Here is a 22,628-nt window from a genome sequence, read left to right on the forward strand (position 1 = left end):
ACTGTTCCTTCTTCAAAGCGTAAAAGACAAACAAACAGCATGCGTTAGCTTGGCACATTGTATGCCGTTGAACCTTTTGACGTGGGACTACGTCTTTATTTTCTATACTGGGATGCATTCCGTAAAATAGGAAACGAAACTGGCAAATGTTACGTCAGATTTTAAACGATAATAACAGCATAACCACATGATGGATAATATTGCAGATTGCATCTGAAACGCGAATTACAGGCAACTTGCAAGCAAAATGCAGATAACGTGCACGCCAGATTGATCGTATACCAGACAACTAGAGCGAACGCGATAGAATGCCTTCGTTAATCGTATCTATACAGTCTATCACGTTCACTCTCGTATGCTGGTATACGATATATCTGACGTACAAGTTGTTTGCATTTTGCTTGCAAGTTGTCTGTAATTCGCGTTTCAGCGGAAATTTGCAATAATAACCAATACATTGTTGGATAGATAAAACGTGTAACAGTTTTATAATACGCTAGTCATCATTATTATTTCACTGCTCAACGGTGAAAATTGATAAAAAGTTACAAGAAAATTTACGCGAGCAATGAACCAATCACAGGCGAGCATTCCTACCACAGATGATATGAATGGACACCAACCATTCCCTGTGATATTTTCAGTTTCAATATAAAAAAAATGGTCAGAGTTTCCCCATCCTAACAGGTCAATTTTAAGTTTGCTTCCATGAACTTAGACTAATTTGAAGTCTCGAAGGTGAAGGTCTTTCGAAAAGTTTTGAAACAAGCCTTTTACTTGAACAATTTCTAAACCTGCTGTCAGAGCATAATAAAAACTGATGTCTTGAAAGAAAACATGCTGGTAAAAGCAACAAAACCATACAATATAATATACATATTATGTGGAGCAGTTGATATATTGTTAGATGATATATATTTTTTTTAACTAAACAAATAATATTCTTACGTATATCAGCTGTCTTCGTAATACAGTGAATGTAATTGTTAGCAAATGAAAAAAATTGTCAAACAAATAACATAATTTAATCATTTCGAACTTTAACTTCCTTGTAATTGTTGATTGTTATGATTTTCCGCTGAAACATGTTGATTATTTTGTTCAACATATCTTCTTATGTTTCCCTATGAGTGAACCTATGTAACGGCTTCGAAATTATTTCCATAATTAGATTTATGTAATAAATTTGATTTGATCAGAGTTAAATAAGACATATTATGATAACGTAGGTATTGTTGGATTTAATTTATGAGTAAATAGAGTTAACTCTGATTTTGACGCATTGCGAGAAATTCTTGGTACTTCTACAATAAAAGCGACACGCTTGTGCCTTGTTAAATAAATGTTGTTCGCACAAAAAACACTACACAATATCGTTAAATGTAATCGAAGTTCTTTCGAGTGTTGCTCAATACATTCCTGAAAAGAAAATTTATGGAGAGGCTGCGTATAAAAAAATACTTAAGCCACAGAACAAACGAATTGTTGCTGTCTGCATATTTTGTAACCTTTGTAACTAAAAATCCTTTTAATTACAGTGTTTAGTCCCACGTCACCATTTCATACAACCCTAGGGCTGTATACCTTGCTGGATTATTGCGTCTTGGTTTGTTATTCAAACTATTAATTTCAATTTCAATGGGAGATGGCAGATTTGTTGTACAATAATAATACGCTGTGCAGTTTACGAATATGGCAGTATTATAGTTAAATGATGTTTATTGAATGTTCTCTTATATTTACGTAACAGTTTTCATTTGTGAGAAATATTGACGAATAGTTTTACGATAAAAAAGCGGGTCTTTGATCCACTTAAAACTACTCACTCGGAAGCAATTCCACTTAGCGTTTTTTCGTTTCCTTTTGTTTTCCTGAGCAATTCCACAAAAAACGGGCAACCAATTTAATCGATCTTTTCTATTTGGCTGAAAGTTTGCATATATGTTTCTATAGGCAAAAGTTGCCATTTTGTGCTTTTTGTTTATTTTTTTTGGAACACAGTTTATTTTTGAGAAGCTTTTGAAAAATACTATTTTTGGAAGGTATTGATGATTACAAATATTTTTAGGGCCGAAACGGTTGGATTATGGCCGTTATCCAAAAAAATTGTTTGTTGGATGCTTACGTCAATCTTCATGTATTTCGCAAATAAAACAACAAATCTGGGAACATTAGTGTTGCCAAAATCCAGGAATCACTAAACTGACGTAAGCAAAGAGGTTCACAAATTAGGAACATGTATTATAACACCCGCCATTATGGTACGTAAAAAGCTGGATTGTTTAAAATCTGACGGAACTTTTGCCACAGAATGCACCCCCGTATAGAAAACAAAGACGTAGTCCCAGTCTCACATCAAAACAGCAACGGGAAAAAGTGCAGTCCTCGTTTATTTAGACGACGAATCCGACATCACTTATTCACATTTTGCCAGGCCCTAAACGCGCCAATGCTCTTGCATTGGGTTGTATGTGACATATTTTTGACTCCATTTTCATTTTGAACCCACCGTGGTTCCATAATGTTACACGTTATTTTTGGGCGGCGTCTTTTCATAGGCCAGCACTTTGCGTAAAGGCCCAAACACAATGGATACGTTTGCGTTGCGTTGGCGTTAATTTGACAGAAAATGTATGGGCTAACTGTCAAATTGTCGCTAACGCAGCCGCAACGTATCCATTGTGTTTAGGCCTTAAGAATACCAAACTGAGTAGATCTTAATCACTTGAGAGTCAAAACAAAGGAGCGTGTACGGAGACACCCGCTGATCTGGCAAGCCTGCTTCACACTGTTTCCTTCTGTTCATAATTTTTGCATAACACCCTGCACAGTATACGCATACAACGAGCGCACTCGCTGGCAGAGTGTCCACTCTTTCGCTGGTATTGGTATGTCCGGTGTACTTGAAAGAAAACCGTGGAAAAGTGTACGTACGTCTTGTGCCCGTGTTCGATTCGATTTGCCATGAAGGCATGAATGGCTTTCAGCAGTCAGCGAGCAAGTAGGTTCAGTCACAGTCCGGTCTTTTCTCCTGTCGCGTCAAAATATTCAGATTCAGAGGAGGGTTTGGGTTTTTGTTGAAGAAAAAAAAAGAAGTAACACTGTAAAAGTTGTAAGTGTAAAGTGTGCGTGTGTGTAACCTGCGTGTGGTTCTGCAAAAACGAAGCAGATAAGGTGTACTTTTTCCCCGTGAATTAAAATTCTTTTGATTTTTTGAAAATTGTGGAATCTATGGTTCAGGTGCTCGTGGTGTTCCGGGGTGGGATGTGAGCTTGCTGCATCTGGATTAATCTATTTTGAGCAGTGTGTTTTTGATGTAAAAGTGAAGTGGCTGCTGGAAAGACCAGGTTATTAACTAGTGAAAAATCCATTTTGTCGACCGTTTCTGGTCGAAAAATTTCAAGAATTCGGAAAAGCTAGAGAGAAGAAAACTTTAAGCGAAGGAAGGATTATTAATCAACAGCGAAAAAATGGGTAAGTGAAACATATAAATTAAACAAAAAAACTAATTAATGGGAGCCGGTCTTTGAGAAAAGTTTTCATCTATTTGAATAGAACGTAAAGCAAAATGCAAACAAGAAATTATAGAATTCTGGCTTGCGCAAATCGATTTCTTATTGGAATGCTGGTACGCTGTCACCGTATAAGAAGGTGAAAAAAAGGGGAAAATGTCATTCTTCACTTTACACCACACTGCCTGCCACAAATGAAATCTTTTCGTTGGAAACGGGAGCGAGCCGGCGAAAAATGCAGCAAATTATTCCCGGCAACCGTTTCGGCTTTTGGGCGTTGTCCCCCCGTATCGCCTGGTCTGTGTTTCTAATTTTATAAATAAAAATATATTAGAACGTTCGCGTGCGTCGTCGGAAAATACTACGAGGGGAAGATGTGATTTGATAGACCCGATGAATTTGCACCCTGTCAGTAGAGTGTTCAGCGAGAGAGAGAGAGAGAGTGGGTGGCAGTTATCCCGTCGATCAATCGAAGAGGAAAAAGCAATCGATATGTAGAAGGAAAACGCGAAAGCAGAAAGCGAATTTTTCCTCCTCTTTGCTGATGATTATCGGGCGAACTTCAGTCCCGCAAATAAACTTTTGGAATACTGTACTGAGGAGAGAAATAGAACCGTTATTTTATTTTGCCTGCTACGGCTCTTCTTTGCATGGAACAGTGGGTTCCCGTACGAGGGGACAGCAGTGGCTCTGGTAATCTTATCTGTGGGATTCGAGACGGTATTTTGGAATTTATTAGTTTTTGCTGTGCTGATGAAAGTGAAACATGGCTCCCCTGATAAGTATGTTCAGAGCAGTAGGTTTAGAATTCGTTAATGAAGTATTGAAACTTGTCGAAAAATTCACACCAAAGCCAGCCCACGGTCTGTGTGTCGATCACCGTTGAAACTCTTCCATTTTTGGCGAAAGAGGAAGTCGTATTATTTTTTTTTGCTTTGCACTATCGTCTATGACTGTAGGGAAGTAATATGGCAAAAATAAAATGACTGCCAAAAGAAGGGAGGAAGTTTACAGGCCTGCCACAGCCATAAGGCCTAGTTTGCTGCACTTTAAGAAAACAGAGAAAAAGCAACTCAGCTCCAAGCTAACGGAAGTTTTTCCCAGCTCAGGCTTGTTTGGCTGGGCGATGGTCAATGTTTTGTAAGAGCGATGAAGCCCAGGGCACTGCCGGGCTGTGCTTTACAGATTTACAACAGTCGGTCATTTGATAGTTCCACTGTAGACGGTTCGGGTTGAAACTAAGGCGAAACAGGCTTGAATTTTTTTCATGTTTGTGGCTTTTTTTAAATCCAAGTTGAAAACTGAATTTTTTTACCATACATAATTTTGGGTTGCCTCAATTGAGTAAAAGAGAATTAAAATCAAAGACGTATTTAAATACGACTGTTGAAGTACAAACGGAAGCTTGTTTGAAGTTTATTTCAATAAGTTGGTTTTTTATTTCGTTATTTGCCACGAGTAGTGAGAAGGCAAAACATTTTTCTAATACTGGTGAACGGAGATCAATCGTAGCCGAAACGATTAGAAACTGTTATCAGATTACAATCGCTAATTAGTGCGAACTATGTTTACGTTAGCAATTGCTTGGTGAAAGCAAGTAGAAATCACTGGTGACTTTTCGTCACATAATCTACCTGATCTGTTGATTAAATATAAAATTCTAGCTTGCCTGATTGCCGTGAGTAACTATACGGTGTATATCGTTGTTTCGAAGAAATGAAAATATTTGCAATTTTTATTTCTTTTAATTAGCGGTTCATGTTTTGAAAGTTAAGATGCTTTGATTTATTCTCACGTCCCCACCATTTGCAAATCTGTCAAAGCTTGAGTCATTCAGTATCTGGATTGAATTAAACAATCAATTTACTTCAGCGCTTCTGGCGGGCGTATCTGGAGAATTTGAACATTCATTTTTGATTTTCATATGTGGTAAACATAACAAATCAAGAACAAGCCAAAACTTCCTGGTAGAAATCGAATTCCATTACGGTAAAAGTGTTCGTCTTTTGAGGCTATCCACGAATCAAGCCATTTTTCAGTGTCTTTGAAGCAAGCTGGTTCTGCGTTTGGCATGGATCCTTTCCATGGATTCGTTTTCAATCGCTTACTTCTTACCACTCTGCCGAAGGAGTTATTTTTTCTAAGCAACAAAAAGTTGGTTACTAGAAGTTATTTAAGAAATATTTTCGTATAGGCATTCATCATAACGAGTCTTTATTATAAGTGAACCTATATCTCGGATAAAATCGTATGCATTTTTTCCTATCATATGAGAAAATGTTTATTTTAACTGGTTTTGTTAATATCAGTTATCACCTCTAGCAGCTTTCACACCTCCGTAAACACAGCTTTGCTAGCGCGAATTTGATTGTTCCAGTAAGGTGTTTTATGCTGGTTGTTGATAGCTTTCGCATTTCCTGTTTGAAGTATCGAACAAATCTGTTTCCAATCATTTCTTTCGATTTTTTTCTAGCCTATAATTATCAGTAAGTAGGTTTCATAGTTTTCATCTATTCCATCTAACGAGAGTTACAGGATTTTTTATCGGAATCAGTCGTGACAAAAAGTCGGTTCATTAAGCGAAAGTGATCATGATGTAGAATTTTATGGCTAATCATTCATTCACATCATTGAAATATAGGCATAGGATAGCAGTGAAACTAATCGAGCTGAAATAAAAAAAAAGTTTATAAGTGTTGTTGTGATGACGTTCGTTGAACGGCGAAATAAAAGCTGAATGTGAACGTGATCAGCAAAAATCTTTTCCTACTATTTTCTGCTAACTTTGCTTAGCCTCCCAGGTGGTCTCGAGATACGATACTGGCTTAACAAGCCAATCGTCATAGGTTCGAGTCTCGGCTCGGAAGAAACTGTAAGTATCGGTAGGATCGTAGCGCTAGTTCCGCAATTGTCCTGTACAATGACAAATGGCTGCGAAATATGTGTATAATAAACAGAACGTTGAGTGTCGAATCGGAATGTAGGCTTTACTTTTCTTGCCCAGCTTGCTTCCTCAATTCGTTCGAAAACAACAAATTTGCTTACTTGAGCTTGAGTTTTATTTTCGCAAATTTCGTAGATGCTCTACCGTGATGAATATGAACTAGAAAAGTTGCACAAAGAACCATCGTAAGATGGCTAATTGTGGATGAATTGACCCCATGCGTATAAGTCCCTCTGACATCGAATGGACTGATTCTACTAAGATTCGAACTCATGAACTTTTGCTTGTCTATGCGGTCTCGGTAACAATAACAAAAACAATAAAAAAAACAATCGAAAACAATAAATTTGCTGTTTAATTTTCTTAGCATATCGAAAAATCACAATGTAAAAAAGATTTGTTCAGAAATTTTCACGAAGGAGGCGAAGAAAAAAGAATAAAACATCGCCTGAACGAAAATAACTTAGTGTACAAATGTCTCGTTGAATATTTTGAACGATTAAACAAAAATACTTCTTGGTTTGTATTTTCTGTCGCAAAAAGATTTACGATAAAGCGGAAATAAAATTCCAGAAAAATGTTTTCAGGATGAGTCAGGATGTTCAAACGCTATTTTTTGGGAATAGGCATTGAAAGTTGTGAGAGTGAGAATTTTCTATCAAAATAAACATTTTACTGTCTTACAAATGAAAATCCAAAACATTTAGTACAGTAGTTGCTAACTGAGGTCCGCGGGAGCCTTTTTCTTAGTGCCAAAATAATTTTATTGTGAAATAGCACTTTTTTTTAACTTTTTTTTTTCTAACCGTTTATTTTTAGATTGCGGATACATTCTTGATAGAAATGCTACCAAGATAAAAATTTTCTGCTATTTGTTGTTATATCCTGTTATCCATCTGCTAGATGTTATGAACAATTTGATAGCTGATAACGTCCTGAAAGAGAGAAATTAGCGCCCCAAAATCATTTCATTGTGAAGTATTTTTAAAAAAATCCTGCCACTCATCGGACATTGTGGCACTGCAAAAGGTTTTTCTCCGCATATATTTGAAATTTGATTTTAAACTATTTATTGCATAATGCATGCTTTACTGTTTACGAATCTTTAAAAGTCTTAATACTTGATGGACCCAACGCTAATTTTCAAATCCGTTTATCTCGAAAATATAAATTTTGAGTCGTGCAAGTTTTTACAGTTTGTTCGTCATGCGTTTAGTAATGTGATTGCGAACCAATCACAGGTGCTGTATTTTCCTTCTATGATGCTAACAGTTCCTAACAGTAATTAGCACTCCGATTCTTGATAGTAAACTCATGAAGACTGTAGATGAGAAAAACCCCCTTTTTACTACTTCAATTGAAAATATGTGGTCGTCCCTGAACAGACAGTTAAAACAAAGCAGGAGGCATGCCTATATGACGGTGCTGTTAACACAGACGGGAGATCCAAAATCTAGCGAAAAATGATCTATAATCACCAGTGCGCGATCTGCCGTTTTTTAAACATGAAGAATAAATTTACGCATGTTAGCTTTTATACGTGGCAGTTAACCGAAACGTTCACCATGGCGGACGGAAATAGGCATGTTTTGAGTTTTGAGTTTTATTTCTCAATTCCTCCTCAGTTATCGCGACGACAATCGTTGGAGTAGATCTTATGCATCAGGTTAGCCAGAAAATTCTCGATGGAACGCAGCTGGGGGACGTTAGGCGGGTTCGCCGACTTGGATACCACATCGATATTCAGCCGCTCCATCTCCTCCAACCATCGGTTCGAGTAGTGGGCCAACGCTAGATCCTGCCAGAATACCGCATCTTCGCCCTTATGGAATTTCTTGATAAACGACGCAACTTCTGGTAGCCACATCGTAAAATAAATTTCCCCGTTCACGGCCAGTCCAAAGCGACTTTTACATCCCTTTTTTGCTGATTGTCAGCCACAGTAGCAGTGTATGAAATAAATTTCACCTCGGAGCTCACTTGTGCACAGTGCCCTGCTAGTCGTTGCCATCCAGGATGACATATTCTCGTCGTCCATCACCACCGCTACGTCGCGATTCACCGGGAAAATCGACTTGACCATTTTATTCACCCGCTACCGCTGCGTCATTGCCTGCAGCTTCGAGACAAGTGGACGGGACTGCCGCTTCCTGCTATGTATGTCTATGTTTGCCAGGTAATTTTTCATTGGTCAGTCTCCCTCTTCAGCATCCTTTAGAGCTTCTTGACGCTCAGGGTACCGTTCTTTGAACGCGTACAATTCTGAACGGAGTAGCTTCACTGTTTTCGCCATCACGGTTAAAGTTCGTTACTATGATTGATGCTGCATGGTTAGTTTTGTCACTTTTTGCGTAGTTCGTCCAACGTTTTAATGCAAACGTTAGACATTATCCGGGGGGGTCTAAAAAATTCAATTTACTTCTGAGTAGGACAGTGGCTATGTGGCATCACCTGACATTCAAACTTTGGTTCGAATTAAACAATTGTACTTGAAAAATTTGCAGGATAAAACTATTCAGTATGGTTAGAACTAAGTATGGAAGACTGATCTTTAATTTGCATTACAATTCATGTCAATTGTGCATATAGATGATAAGTAATGAGAGTTTAAAGCTCATTTTTTGAGGTAAAAATTGATTTCTCTCCGCCGGGACAGGGTTAGATTATTGTTCTCTGCATCGCACTATTTAATGTCTAATTAACCTACAGTTGTGATTAAAATTAAAATAACATCGATGCTTAAAACTTTTGATGCACTGTCATTTCTCTTGATAGACGTTTTAAGAGCAAATCAAAACTTTTAATTACAAAAAAGCTATTCCTTCTAAGGAAAAGAATTTTTAATTGGTATCTCTAATCAACAGGAACAACAAACGGATCCATACAAACAAACGGATCTCATACAGTCGACAGGTTGTTGAGCACGCTTTATGGTTAATGATTTTGCGGGATATAAACCTTCAACCGAAATAGAAAGAAATATAGGGTAGATAATATTATTTGGACATAATAGTTGTTAAAAGTTCGACTGTTGCATTTTCAAAAAGGTAGAACAACGTTGTTTTTACTGTTCGACGTTTCGTCACAGATCCTTGACATTTTCAGCAAAGATGACTCAGCAAAGATTTATTAGCATGGTCTTGTTTTTACATATCCAAATAGTTACAATTACGAATGGTCTAGCTAATTGTCTGTGGCTTTTGTGTCTGTGTTGTGACTTACATGAATCTTGTTCGCAACTGGTCAGGATACTTTTTTGGGTCTATCGTTACACTGTTTGCGGCTATGGCTAATCGAAACAGGAATTACATACAGAAACCAGAAATCGACCCTAGATTCAATTTTGAATTCTGGGATGGTTACGTCCGGTTTCTGAAAAAGTCAAAAATGGCCAGATATCATCAAATGTGTGTAGTTCCGGCACCGAGATAAAGTAATCATCTTCAAGAGACTCATTGAGACTCTGCAAGCATTCTGAATTTTTAAATCACTCTCATCATTAAGCCTCTGTAGATCGACTGGTAATAAGTGTACAGGAAATAGACTTGGTTAATATCCATGATCCAAAGGAAATTTAACAAAGTTTTTATATAGTATACTGTCGTGCACGGAAGAGTAAAGTTAAGTGGGGGGGGAGGGATTTTTTTTGATAATATGTGTGCTCACTTGATTGATGATACTTTGGTTATGTTGACATGTTTTAAGTTATTTTTATGTTTATTTGATAGATATTCACAATTTCATCTGGATGACTCCTTAGCCTGTCAAAAAACTAGATTTATCCTAATTCTGGAAAAATTCACAGTTGCCAGTTCCTGCAAAACCTGGAATTTACGGTGAATTTGAATTTATCTGGAAAAAATCTGTAGTATTAGGGGATTGTGTAAATCAGAGCTTTCAGGGATTCCTGTTTTAAAACAATGTCGCACTGAGAATCTAATTGTGAGCATTGGGTGAGAATTCATTGAGCACGTGAAGAAAAATGAAGAAACGAAAATCAAATTCAGTCGAATGCAAAAAAAAAAACACAAATTGGAGATGAAATGATGAAGAGCTTGAATCTCATACATTGTGTAAAAAACAACATCAAAATGTTATATCGAGTTAAAAAACTTAACATTATGCCAGCGTAGAAATAGAGGATTCAACTATTTCTAAACTACTTTTGAAATCGATTAAAAAACTTAACGTATATTTTATCCTTACGTTGCTACCAAATAGGTTAGACAAAATTATGGAATGGTTTAAAACGGAACTGTTTTTGAAATAAACATTCGAGTGTGAAAAAAACAGCCTAAACAAATCAAAGGAATTTAACTCTTCAAGTTGGCTAGATACCCTGTTATATATTTCCAATATTATAGATAATGATTTTCACACACTTGTTTCTTATACACAATTACCGTTGACCAAACCGTCATAGTAATAAACATAGATACGTGCGCTCGGTTACAGTATCGAAATAAGAATCCCATGATGAGTCACTCAGATTCATTTGATGAGTGTATTATAGCTTGGAACAAACGGGTATCGCGGCAAGCATCATGTTCGTGTGTGCTAGATTTGACATGAAACTTCCGAGTAGATTTTTTTTACCACAAATGACAAAATTTACGCCAAAAAAAGTTGAGGTGTTATTAGATTCGTGTTCGGTATTCTCGAGTAGTGTCGTTTCATGGTGTATCAAAAAAATCGCAAGCGATTTACTAGCCCGTGGTTTGAGAGCTAGCAGAGTATGACCCTGTAATTTTTGACGTGATTGTTTGGTTGTACATTTAGCTTTGCGGTGTCACATTTTTACCGATTATAGGTACCTGTAAGAGCACTTACTTGTTCGAGGTCGTTCGAGCAAGCAAGCAAGCGAGCAACCGACTCGGTATCTATCTCACATTATTTACTGATCTTTCGACAAACTTGCTGACCGCTGACGGACGCCGTTGCTTGTGCTGTGGATATGTACGGTGCCAAAGTATTTTCTGGCAATTCGCAAATTGACTCGTTAGTTACACTGTTGTTGGGATGGACAAAGTACGAAGCGAGAGCAAAGATTAAAAAGCGAGTTTCTACCGGTTCAGCACGCCTGAACTGTATTAGCGTGCTGTCATGTTATCACGTTATATTAACGATGTTCTGTCCATCCCTAGCATCGAACCGCTTGGAAGAGTAAATAGTGTCCCATGGAATACCGACTGAGAATGGCTCTGGGTTTAGTCTAAAGTTCAGTATAACATTACTCTCAAAAGAGTTCTCACACATGACCGCCAATAGCGACAGTTACCCCAAGCACCGATTCGCTCTCTTCAGTTCGTGCTATGTGGTGTGTTTTGCTGCGATGTGACGATGATGTCATCAGATTAATATTTGGTTTGATTACATCACTTTTGTTTGAGAAGCGCGCCATCGACGATGGCTACTCGCAAATCGAGGGGAGTGTGATGATAGAGAAACCGAAGCAACACTGTGCTGTATATGGGAAAACATAGCGGTACCTATGAAACCCGCGATCGCGCTTCTATTTCTGCTGAGCGCTGCTTGCCTTTCGTCCAACCCGTTTTGCGCGGCCATTCACGGAACGGTACTGTCGCGTACCAAAATAAAACAAAAAAGGTAACGTTTTCTGTCGCCATTCAGCGGTGGCTGCGCTTTTTTCCTGGTTCTTGTCCGCAAGCGTCAGCCAGCCGGTACACGTTTAGAAGGGTGATAGACGAAAAAGAATTTCGAAAAAGCGAAAGTTTTTTTTTCTATCTATCTCTCTTGTTTATCTATTGGACACGGGCAGACCAAAAAGGGAGCAGTAGAATTATACATGCTCCAATTCCGTCAAACCAGTGAGCGTGGCGGTCGTGACGAACTGGTCTGAAATACGCAGCTAAAACACGTCGAGGGGGAAAGAGAAGCCCTCTAAATCGTACATTCTGCTGCCTCCGAAAAATGACTGCTCTATATACTGACTAGAGATGACGGCCATCCCGTTATCACCATCAACTAATGGATGCTGGGGTGCTACCAAAACGCGTTCCGCGGGAGTCAAATGAAAACAACATGTCTGCTAGTGGAGAGCTAGATTCCATTTTTTGAGCGATAATACTCACAGACGGCGGGACACGGCGGAATGTCATAAGTCACGAATAAATTGGTAATTGATGTTTACTGATGTGGCGAAGACAAGTGGCGGAATGCGAGTTCTCGCCTGCTGATGCTGATGAGCTGGAATGTTAATAGTTCTCATTTTTTTCTACGCCAAGCGGGCTGCTAGTCGAAGTTAATTCAATTTATAGATCATGTATTAAGATGCCTAAGCTTATAGCGGTGGAGGAAACTGCACAGGCAGGCAGCACGTGGAACGTTGACGAGGCTAGGTTGCCGCTTACTGATGGCTTCTATTAGGTAAGCCAACTGGAATTGTTGATGATAAAAAGAAACCTGGGAAATGCATTATATGAATGTTTAAGTATATTGCATTCAGCGGCTCATGTTTTAAAAATAACGTAAATATCTGGAATTATCATATTATTATGTGAGTTCCTCTGTCTCTGTTTACTAGAAAATTTTAAAAACATATATGGTTTCTTCTGTATAGTCCGACTTTTGACCCACGAAATAGATATCTTCTAAGCTTTTCAATTTATGTGACATATTTTAAAGTGAACATAAATAAATTGTATCCGTTTTGCTGGTAAGAAACTGATCAGACCAAAATTATTTCTGCCACGGCGCGACACCTACGAGAAAGTTTTTTTTTTCGAAAACGTCATTAACAAGACATCACAATTCTCACAATTCTTTTTTTGATATGATTTAAAAAAAAATGAAATTTTTATTGATTTCCATCCATTGCCTTCTGGTGAATTTCGAGGAATTTTTCCAGCAGTGGACATATATTTTTATTTGCCAATAATTTCCGCAAAAAGATGTTTTTTTCTACGCATTAGAGGCTGTGTGTGCAGTGTAGTAGTCACCATCGAAATTTCCGTCTTTAAAGTGACGGAACCAATCACGACACGATGTTTCACTTAGAGCAGCATTTCCGTAAACGTTTTTAACTCTCGACGCGCTTAAGCTTCTCGCACATGACGATTATTTGGCATAAAATTGGACATTTTCCCACAACTAAAGGTATTTGATGCCACAATAGAATCACTGACGTATCAAAGCGGTTTATTCACCGAAGATCTCAGCTTAGTTTGTCACGTTTCAGATATGCCAAAAGCGACTAGCAGTTACTGCTAATACCATCTATTGTCAAATAGCGAAAAGATGTTTGCGCACCTAATTTGTAGCTAAATTGTTTATATTTTTCCATTTCAAATTTCAGTTATGAATATTAGCTTTAGTTTAGCTTGACTACTCCGCGATAGGTCCGAATCAGTGAAATCGCACAGAGAATCAGCTGAATTTAACTGGGAGTGACCGACAATTATAAGTTTCAGTGACTCAATACCTTGAAGGATGTTTTACGTGACTTTTGCTGTTTGGAGACCGTAACCTCTGCAGCTCCACAGAGGTCACAGGAAAAAGTTTTTTTAGTAGGAAAAGGTACAGCCAGGTTTTTTCTACACGAGGGAAACATACCTCGTATAAAACGCCCAAAAATAGCTTAAATTCAAAAATGCGCGTAAAAAACGCGTCAATCGAATCCGTGTAAAAAAACTGCGGCAATTCAAAAATCCGCGTAAAAAACAGCGCGATTCAAAAATCCGCGTGAAGTTAACCACCAAGATCACCAAGAAAGGCTTTAGAAAAAACCCGATACTGTCTACGACCAGTACTCAAAATTGTTCTCTTTGACGGTAGTTTTGGATCTTTCGGAGGGCGGAGGGTTTTTTTGACGTAGGACTACGTCCAACCGTACTATATCGATATACATTCTGCGGAAAACTAAAACCAAGGTGTAACGTTGGAATGAAAGATTTCAAACGGTAATACTGATGTAACCACATGACGGATCATAGTAATCAATATGCCGTTGGAATGATAAAATGTTGGACAATTTTGTGATTCTTCATATATCATTGTTACTTGATTGTTAAACAGTGAAAATTGCTGAAAAGTTTCAAGGTCGAATTTTTACGAACAATGTACCTATCACATGCGAGCACGCCTGGCACAGACTTCATGAGTGGATACCAACTGCCTGCTATGACAATCTCTACATCAGTGACAAAAAAAATTGACAGAATCTCCCCGTCCCAACAGGTCAACTAATATTTGCTTCTATGAGCCTAGACTATTTTGATGTCTTGAAAGTGAAGCTTTTGCGGAAAGTTCGTAACAACCTCCTTTATCAGACAATTAAACGATCTGCTGTGAGAATGTTATTAAAACTGATGTCTTGAAGGAAAACATGCTGGCACAGGCAACAGTACTGCACCGAGCCATGTAGGAGAAGACGGTCGCTCGTCGTCAGTGCGGTAGCACTCAATTGCCATTTGTGTGCAGTGCAGTCAAGCCAAGTGGAAACAATGTAGCTGCTGTCGACGTACAGTGGTGCGTGTTCGCACACTACGCTGTGCGGCCGGGGATAAAATAATTCTGTACGCAAGAGTATATCACGATGTTGGATGTTGTATCCAATATGTGATTACAATTGAACAGATTTTTACCACCAATGCTTCATCAAACGACGAACGTTGCCAAAGCTTGTGATACAATAATTGGCATATCGTTGAATAGTAGATTAGTAAAAAGTTCAGTTGAAATCCACTTTTTCTAGTTCAGTTTCGCAGCTTTCAACCAATCGCGAGCTCGCTTTATTTAGCTGCAACAGATGTTTTCTAATCGTTTTAAAGTGGTTATTGTATTACTACCCCTGAACAGATTTCAAACACCGAAAACGGCAGGTAGAATATTGCGAAAGATTGTAATATAATAATTAAAATATCTTTGCAACAAAAGTTGTGTTAAAAATCGAGCAGATGGCATTTGAACTGCAACAGTCGTGATTTGCATATCCATGTTTAATAATAAAAACTTCTTTCAAATTCCTCAAGTTTGAAGTTGCATTGGGTTGCTGTCTTTTTGAATTCTACACTCTGGTTTTTCTCAGATATATTAAAATGGCCAATAGGCTATTTAAAAGACAATAGAAAACCAATATGCTTCGCTAAGATTTTGAAACAGATAGTTCAGATAGCTCGTTTAAACTGTACTGATGGTTATATTTTGCCATTGCGCGGTTGTGGTCTAGAGAAAAACCAAATTATATGCATCTTGACGTTAGGTTTTGAACGTTCATATTCGTATTTTTCAATTATAAAAATATTACATCAGCATCTGCAAGAAACTATTTAGATATTAAACATATAAACACAACCTTTCATTTTGTTGTTTGTTTGTTTTTTTTTTTATTGGTATCTCAAAACTGATTTATTTTTTCTGGTTCTGCTTAATGAATAAATGTTTCAATTTGCCTAAAATGAAAAACTGAATGTAAACATGTTCATAAATTTCAATGTCAATTTAAATTTTTTTGTAAATCTAGATTTTCCACTAAAAACTGCAACTCTTTATCGTTACTTTTCCAACGAACTTGTAAATACAGTATTTTTTTATGTTACATCTTTGCTAAGCAGTTGTGAGAAACTGACAATGATGCTGCTTTGGAATCTGTGAGTGAGCTATCTTTTTCAAGCGCAATTGAAGATAAAAGGAAGTTTACTTCTAAATCGTTCTTATTTAAGACCTATATAAAAATTGCTTTTTCGCGTGTTGAAGAAAATTGACTGCATTAGGATGAATTATTCATCCTAATGCAGTCAATTATCATTCTAGTATTCATCAATGTTAAAAACAGTATTTTTTTCTTCTCAAATAGAGGTTTGCAAATAAATAATCAGCATTTTTTCAGTTGTCAAAATCGGACCATGTTAAAAATAAAAGCTTTTCTTTTTATGACTTTCTGGTGGCATATGACCTTAACAATATGTGGCCACCAATGAACTAGTTTTAGGATTGTAAGTCGTTAGAGGTGTCGCTTGGTGGATTTAGGCTCAATAATCTGGAAGTATCCGGAACGCAACGGGTACAGGTCCGCATGAAGCCTTTAACGACATAGACACTTGATATGACCCCTCCGAGTAATTAGAGGTATAGCAGGGTACTTAGTACTGCTTTGATCAAGTCTATTATATCACCGGAACTTGCTCCGGTAATATATCCAGTACCGTCTTACTGATTCCGGTATTCCGTTTCGGAAACATAATGGACAAAATGCCTTTCTTTTGGTGGTTGTTGAGCTTAAATTGGTTAAAAGCAAAACAAGAAACCTATAAATTATGATTTAACATAACCGCTCGTTTTTGGCTTATGTGTGCCAAAGTCGAACCGTGCCAAAATTGAACCGTGCGGAACAGAGTCTTATTTCTCAAAATGAAATATGAAACTATCGTAGTCCTACGTCAAACATGCGGTCGTATCTTGGATACCACCCTCGTACTATTTTTTGGACTAAGTTTTTTACTCAATAAACACTTAGACGTTTTACGTTTCCAACCCTCGTTAGTTCGAAAATCCGCGAAATTTTTTTGAAGTAGAATACTTCTCTCAGGAAGTTCGGCTACATAGGGATGCGAAATAAAAATCTAAAACCGAAAAAAGTGAAAAATATGTCCAATTTCAAATGCTAATTAATCGGTTAGTATTCGATGGATTTCCTTCGTTCTTGCAGCAATAGATTGGAAAATCTTCTAAGATTCTTCCCAAAAGAAGATAATTGTAATATTATTATTTACACTATTGTACTTTTGAAAATAGTCAAGCCTTTTCAAAACGAAAAATTCGACCTCTGATTGGTCGTCATATGATTGCTTCATAAGCACGGTCGACAGAATCATATACCTTACCTTGCAATTTAAAACATGCTATTTGGCCTATATAAGTGCCTGTTTCAGCCGAAGCCGCTTGTAATAGTTCTAGACAGCGACAACAGCAGTCGTCCTCCCTTAACAGCAGCACTAGCAGTGCAGTGGATACCAGCGATGGCGGAAAGCGGCCACAGCTGTGACGTAGTAATGGATAGCGCAGTAGTTGCAGCGGATTCCAGCAACGATAGTGGCTGATGCAGTGAGGCACTTTAGTGAAATGCAGTCTCTGTGCGATAGTGGGCACCAGTAAATGCATTCAATGAAAAGTTGACTCATTCTGACAACACGTGAGCCTTCTAGTTTTGAGTGTTATATCTGCATTTCATTGTTTACTTTATCACAAGGAATACTTTATTCGCGCTGTCAGTGATAACGCAAAGATGTGATCGGCATCTTATCCGATACTAAAATGAACAACAAATTGTCCTTTTCAGAATGAAATAAAAACTTGATTAGAGAGTTAATATTTTCTAATGAGTTAATTCACATTTCTAACTTTGTATAAGTTATAAATATTTCTTTTATTTCCGTGTCTCAGAACGTACTGAATTATTTTTTCCTTCAGTCATGAGCACGACATCCGAAAATATTTCATCTCAAAATTTAAAAGTTGTCAATCCCCAACCATGACAAGCAACTTACTATATTATTGAAAATGGTCAACCCTTCTTGAAGCGCAAAATTCGATTGATCTGATAAGTCAACGTTTGTTGACTAGAAAAATGACTGGCACGCAAACAGCCGGGTTTCTTTCTTGTAAAAGTATTCTACTTCAACCTTGCGGTCGTGGCTTTGCACACAACCCTCCTGTTTTTTTAATTAACGCTGGATCGCATAAAAAAACACATTATTTCTAAAATCCGCGTAAAAAACCACTTTAATTAAAAATACGCTTAAAAAACCTGACTACGTTGGATCAGAATTCACATTGATAAGTGATGCGATCATACATATAATTCCGACCATTCCGGTTAGAGAAGCACAAACAGTATATTTATACTTGGTATCGGTTTAGACCAACAGATAGTAAGAATGCTGTTGGGGCCGTGCACAATCGTGCGTGGTTCATTTCAATAAAGCACAAATTTGCTTAATTTCCTGTTTGAGATTAATCCAAACCCACAGATAATAGAATGGTGTTAGGATCCCGCACAGGTGTGTATGGTATATCTCAGTGAGACACAATATATTACACCACCCAATGTAGATTCGATTCAAGCCAACATACCGTAAAATGTATCAGTGGGGTGAAGTTAATCACCTGGAAATTCAACTTTTGCAAGATTCACTTACTTACTTACTCACTTCACTTACTTGTCAAAAGTAACCCTTGCATGCCCGGGTCAATTTGACATATTTTCGAAAAAATCCTCTAACTCAGTCAAAACTCAAGCAAATTTGATCAAACAAGTTTCAAAATAACAAGAACAAAATTGAATTTACCTAAAGTAAACCCTTGGGGTGAATTACCCTAAATTTGTAGAACTGAACAAAGTTTGATAAAAACTCAGAAAGTTAAGCAGGAAATTAAAAAAAATACTTAATTCCAGCGCTAATTTTTGACCTTTTGCAATAAACCGAATCAAATAAGACAAAAATCTCATGAGCCAAAATTATAAAATTTTAACCTGCAATATTGTTATTTTCGTTTCCAAACTTACTGCGATTGATATTTTTCAGTTGAGAAATCATAATTTATCTTGAACATATCGAATAATTGCAATATCCAATAGAATGTATGGATTTCAAGGGTGATTCATTCTACCCCGATTAACTTATGGTACCTTATGGAATTCTCAAATTCATTTCAAAAAGTAAAAGTAAAAATATAAATTTCAACAAAAGTTTATAGAGGTTTCCTTGAGCACATAGTACTTGTTTCAAATATATACTATTCCGGAAAAATTTTTCGTGAAGCGAGTGAATTTGAAAATATTATTCCATAGTACCATAGACAGACTATTGGGGCCATGCACAAATGTGTATGGTTTACTTGTAAGAAACACAAAATTTATTATATTATTGTTTTTGGAACAAACAAAAGGAATATTGCTAGGGTTACGCACATATGTGTGTGATTTGTCTATTAAATATCAACAGTGTTTTGCATTCTACGATTTGAAGTTAGCTTAAGCCAACGGTAAAGAGCTTTTAGGGCACTGATTACACTGGTCAACACAGGTGCACTCCAAAAGCTTAAACCCGAAAAAAAATAATAGATTATAGCTATTCAACCTTACCAACCATGTGAATTTATATGTCTCCAGTGTCCGCGGAGTCAATACACCGGTGGCTCTGAAGCTCGAACTGAAAAAACTGAAAGATCATACTAATTTTTCGAACTAAATTTCTATTTTTGCCCGTTAACATTCAAGTTTTTTAAGCAGACAATGTGTACAGTAGGGAGAGCGAAAAACCAGCGAACTGGAAATATAATTCAGATTTGGAAAAAATATACCGCATCCCGTCGGGAGACGGTATCTTCTTCCAAATCTGTATCATATTTCCAGTTCGCTTATTTTTCGCTTTCCCTACTGCACACATTGTCTGCTTAATAAACTTGAAAGATTATAGCTTAACCATTTCTGTGAGTTTGTATTCCTAGTCACCAACATTTTTTCAAAGACATAAATGAGTTTTCAACAACATAAACGTTAACATAACGTTGAAGCGACGAATCTGACGAGCAATTACTTTGCGAGACTATGACGGCATCAAATTTCACAGGAATGGTTAAATATCTATAATCTTTTTAGAGCAACTATTTTTATCGTATTTAGTGAAATCGGAATTAGAAAAACATGTTTCAGAACTATGAAAAGTTATCGAGGACCAGGGTGTCGAAAAAAAAAACTGAAAAATCAGGGAATTCATTTTTCGCTCAGGGAAAACAGGAAATATCATGGAAAACTGAAAAATATTCAGGGAAAATTTTTTAACTGAGATTTTTTTAAACGAATCTTTAGCGTAAAAACTGATGTTTTCAGCATAAAAGGCTAATTCGGGACCTCGACGGCTCGGTTTCTTACCCGAATGAATACTTTTTTCATTGGGATTTCAGAGTTGCGTTAATCTACATTGCACTTTTTTATGCGAAATGCTGAAAATTTCAGAGAAATTAATGTTATATTTCAGTGAATATCATGGAAAATCATTGAATTTCATCTTGAAAACTTTTTCCCCATCCTGCAAGGTACTTCGAAGGCACTGAAACATTAAGAAGGGTTTGCTTATTTAAATAATAGATCAATGTTCTGCATAACCTCAGATTTTTTGAAAACAGCTTAGTGGCGTAAAAAATACTCTCGAGAATTTCGAGTCCAAAACCTGCTGTAAATAGAACTAGATTGAAATTTCACCAATGGCCAAAGGGGTTTCCTTGAACACAGAACAGTACTTGTATTAATACATACTGTTTTGGGAAAAATCTATATGAAACAAGGTAATTGCAAAATATTATAAAAATATATCGATGTAACCTTGCGTCGTGGTACCAAAGGAAGACTGTTGGGGCCATGCACAATTGAGTATGGTTTACTTGAAAGAAACACAAAAATTATTATATTTCTCTCCTTGATAACTCCTCATAGTCCTGAAACATATAATCAATTCCCATTTCGCTAGCTTTTCAATAACAAAAAAAATCAATTTTAAGAGCATATTAACTGGGACACCTAAGTTTTACTAATTTTTAATTGAATAAATTATAGAAAATAAAATATAGTAATTATAAAAATAAAAATAAAAAATAATAAAATAAAACTCCAATTTGTTAAAGCAAATTCACCTACTGGTGGTAGCCCATAGTCTATTGCGCATACGAGAAAATTCGTGCAACACAAAAAGAAAAAAAAAACACGGAATGTGCATGACAAGGTACTGCCATTCGTGAGAACGCACCAGAAGGACAAACACAAATAAAACACGCCACATGTTTCGATCACTCCAGTCCGCACCCCTTAACACACGCTGTAACTGGTCCAATCGGCCTCCCCGAAGCTGCGACTGCAAGCAACACAACAGAAATTATCAAGAAGAAACGAAACTCTCGCTCGAACGATCGTTTCTGCCGTTAAAATCGAACGAAAAAAATGAGTGCATAAAAATCAGCGTAAAATCACCAAAACCTATCTTTTGATTCCCGTCTTTCCTCTGTACCAGGGTGTTAGTGCGAGCAGCGTCACACGGGCGAGTAACACAGTAGGAATAATCCACGCAAAAAACAGTTTTTGACACCGACAACCGTGTGGGACATATATACACTACCTCCACCACATTTCATGGAACACAACAACACTCACCGATAAAATGTCCTGAGTTTATTTACACTTGATTCCGGTTACGTTCATTCCCAAAAACCGAATGAATTTATTTTGTTTCGAAATATCGCGCAACCAAAAAGTTTTCACGTCGAACCTCGACCCTCGACTCTTTCCCCTTACCTAAATTTCAGTTACAAAATTTTAGTCAAAAAATAAATAAAACTACTGTGGCAGATTTAATTTCTGATATGAAGATGAAACCTCTCAGTGGGTCTCGAGGTACGATGCTGGTCTAACAAGCCAGTTGTGGGATGGAGTCTCGGCTCGAGAGGTACTGTTAGTGTCAATAGGATCGAGGCGTTAGCCCCGCAATTGTCCTGCACACTAAACAGTTGGTTGCGAAGTCTGTGTATAAGATACAGAAGGTCTAGTCCGGAATCGGAATGTAGCACCAAGGCTTTGCTTTGCTTTATGAAGATGAAAGAGTACAGCTGATGGTATTACTGATAGAATCTTCGTTTCATGCAAGAAACTTTCAATTCACCCAACTGCACATAATCAGCTGTAGTTTCACAGCTAACTATGTTTAACTAGATCGTACGCTGCATTGAAATCCACAAACAGATGATGAGCGCTTTATTTGGGATTTGTTTCAGAGTTAACGTTTGGTTCGTCTACATCTCGCCGATGGGGCTGACAGCTTTGACAGAGCTGCCGGGATACAGTTTCGTTCAATGGCACGATCGATCGAGACAGATGCTGTTGTTTGAGGGGTTTTCATGATTTTTGCTTTCTCTTACAAATTCTTTCCAGTAGTTTTTGCAATGGTGTTATTGAAAAAAATCCATTTTGGGGTCTCCATCTACCAAAGAACAGTAAAGTTATACATCAAAGCTGTGTTTGATATTTTGTCTTAGCTCATAAAGAGTTCCGCGATGTTTTATAATCTCGGCTGGATAGGTTTATCAGTAATGGTACAAGGGTTTGTCATTATTCATTATTAATCAACTCTGTCGAGGATCATAAAGCTGAACAATGTTGTAGAACA

General features: G+C 37.2%; 1 protein-coding gene across 4 annotated transcripts in view; it reads left to right on the forward strand.

Moving 5' to 3' along the window:
* The first annotated feature begins 2,916 nt into the window (after positions 1–2,916).
* LOC129722680 (actin-binding LIM protein 2) overlaps positions 2,917–22,628 on the forward strand; it is a 48,356-nt gene continuing 28,644 nt past the window's right edge. For 2 of the 4 annotated variants that reach the window (XM_055676335.1, XM_055676336.1), the window contains exon 1: positions 2,920–3,474. In XM_055676335.1, coding sequence (XP_055532310.1) covers positions 3,471–3,474 — 4 coding nt within the window. In that variant the 5' untranslated portion in view covers positions 2,920–3,470. Of the gene's footprint in view, positions 3,475–22,628 lie in introns of all 4 variants that reach the window. The other 2 variants (XM_055676334.1, XM_055676337.1) reach the window with 2 other exon arrangements.

This window comes from Wyeomyia smithii, chromosome 2 (assembly GCF_029784165.1).
Source record: "Wyeomyia smithii strain HCP4-BCI-WySm-NY-G18 chromosome 2, ASM2978416v1, whole genome shotgun sequence".
In the NCBI taxonomy this organism is placed as follows: Eukaryota; Metazoa; Arthropoda; class Insecta; order Diptera; family Culicidae; genus Wyeomyia; species Wyeomyia smithii.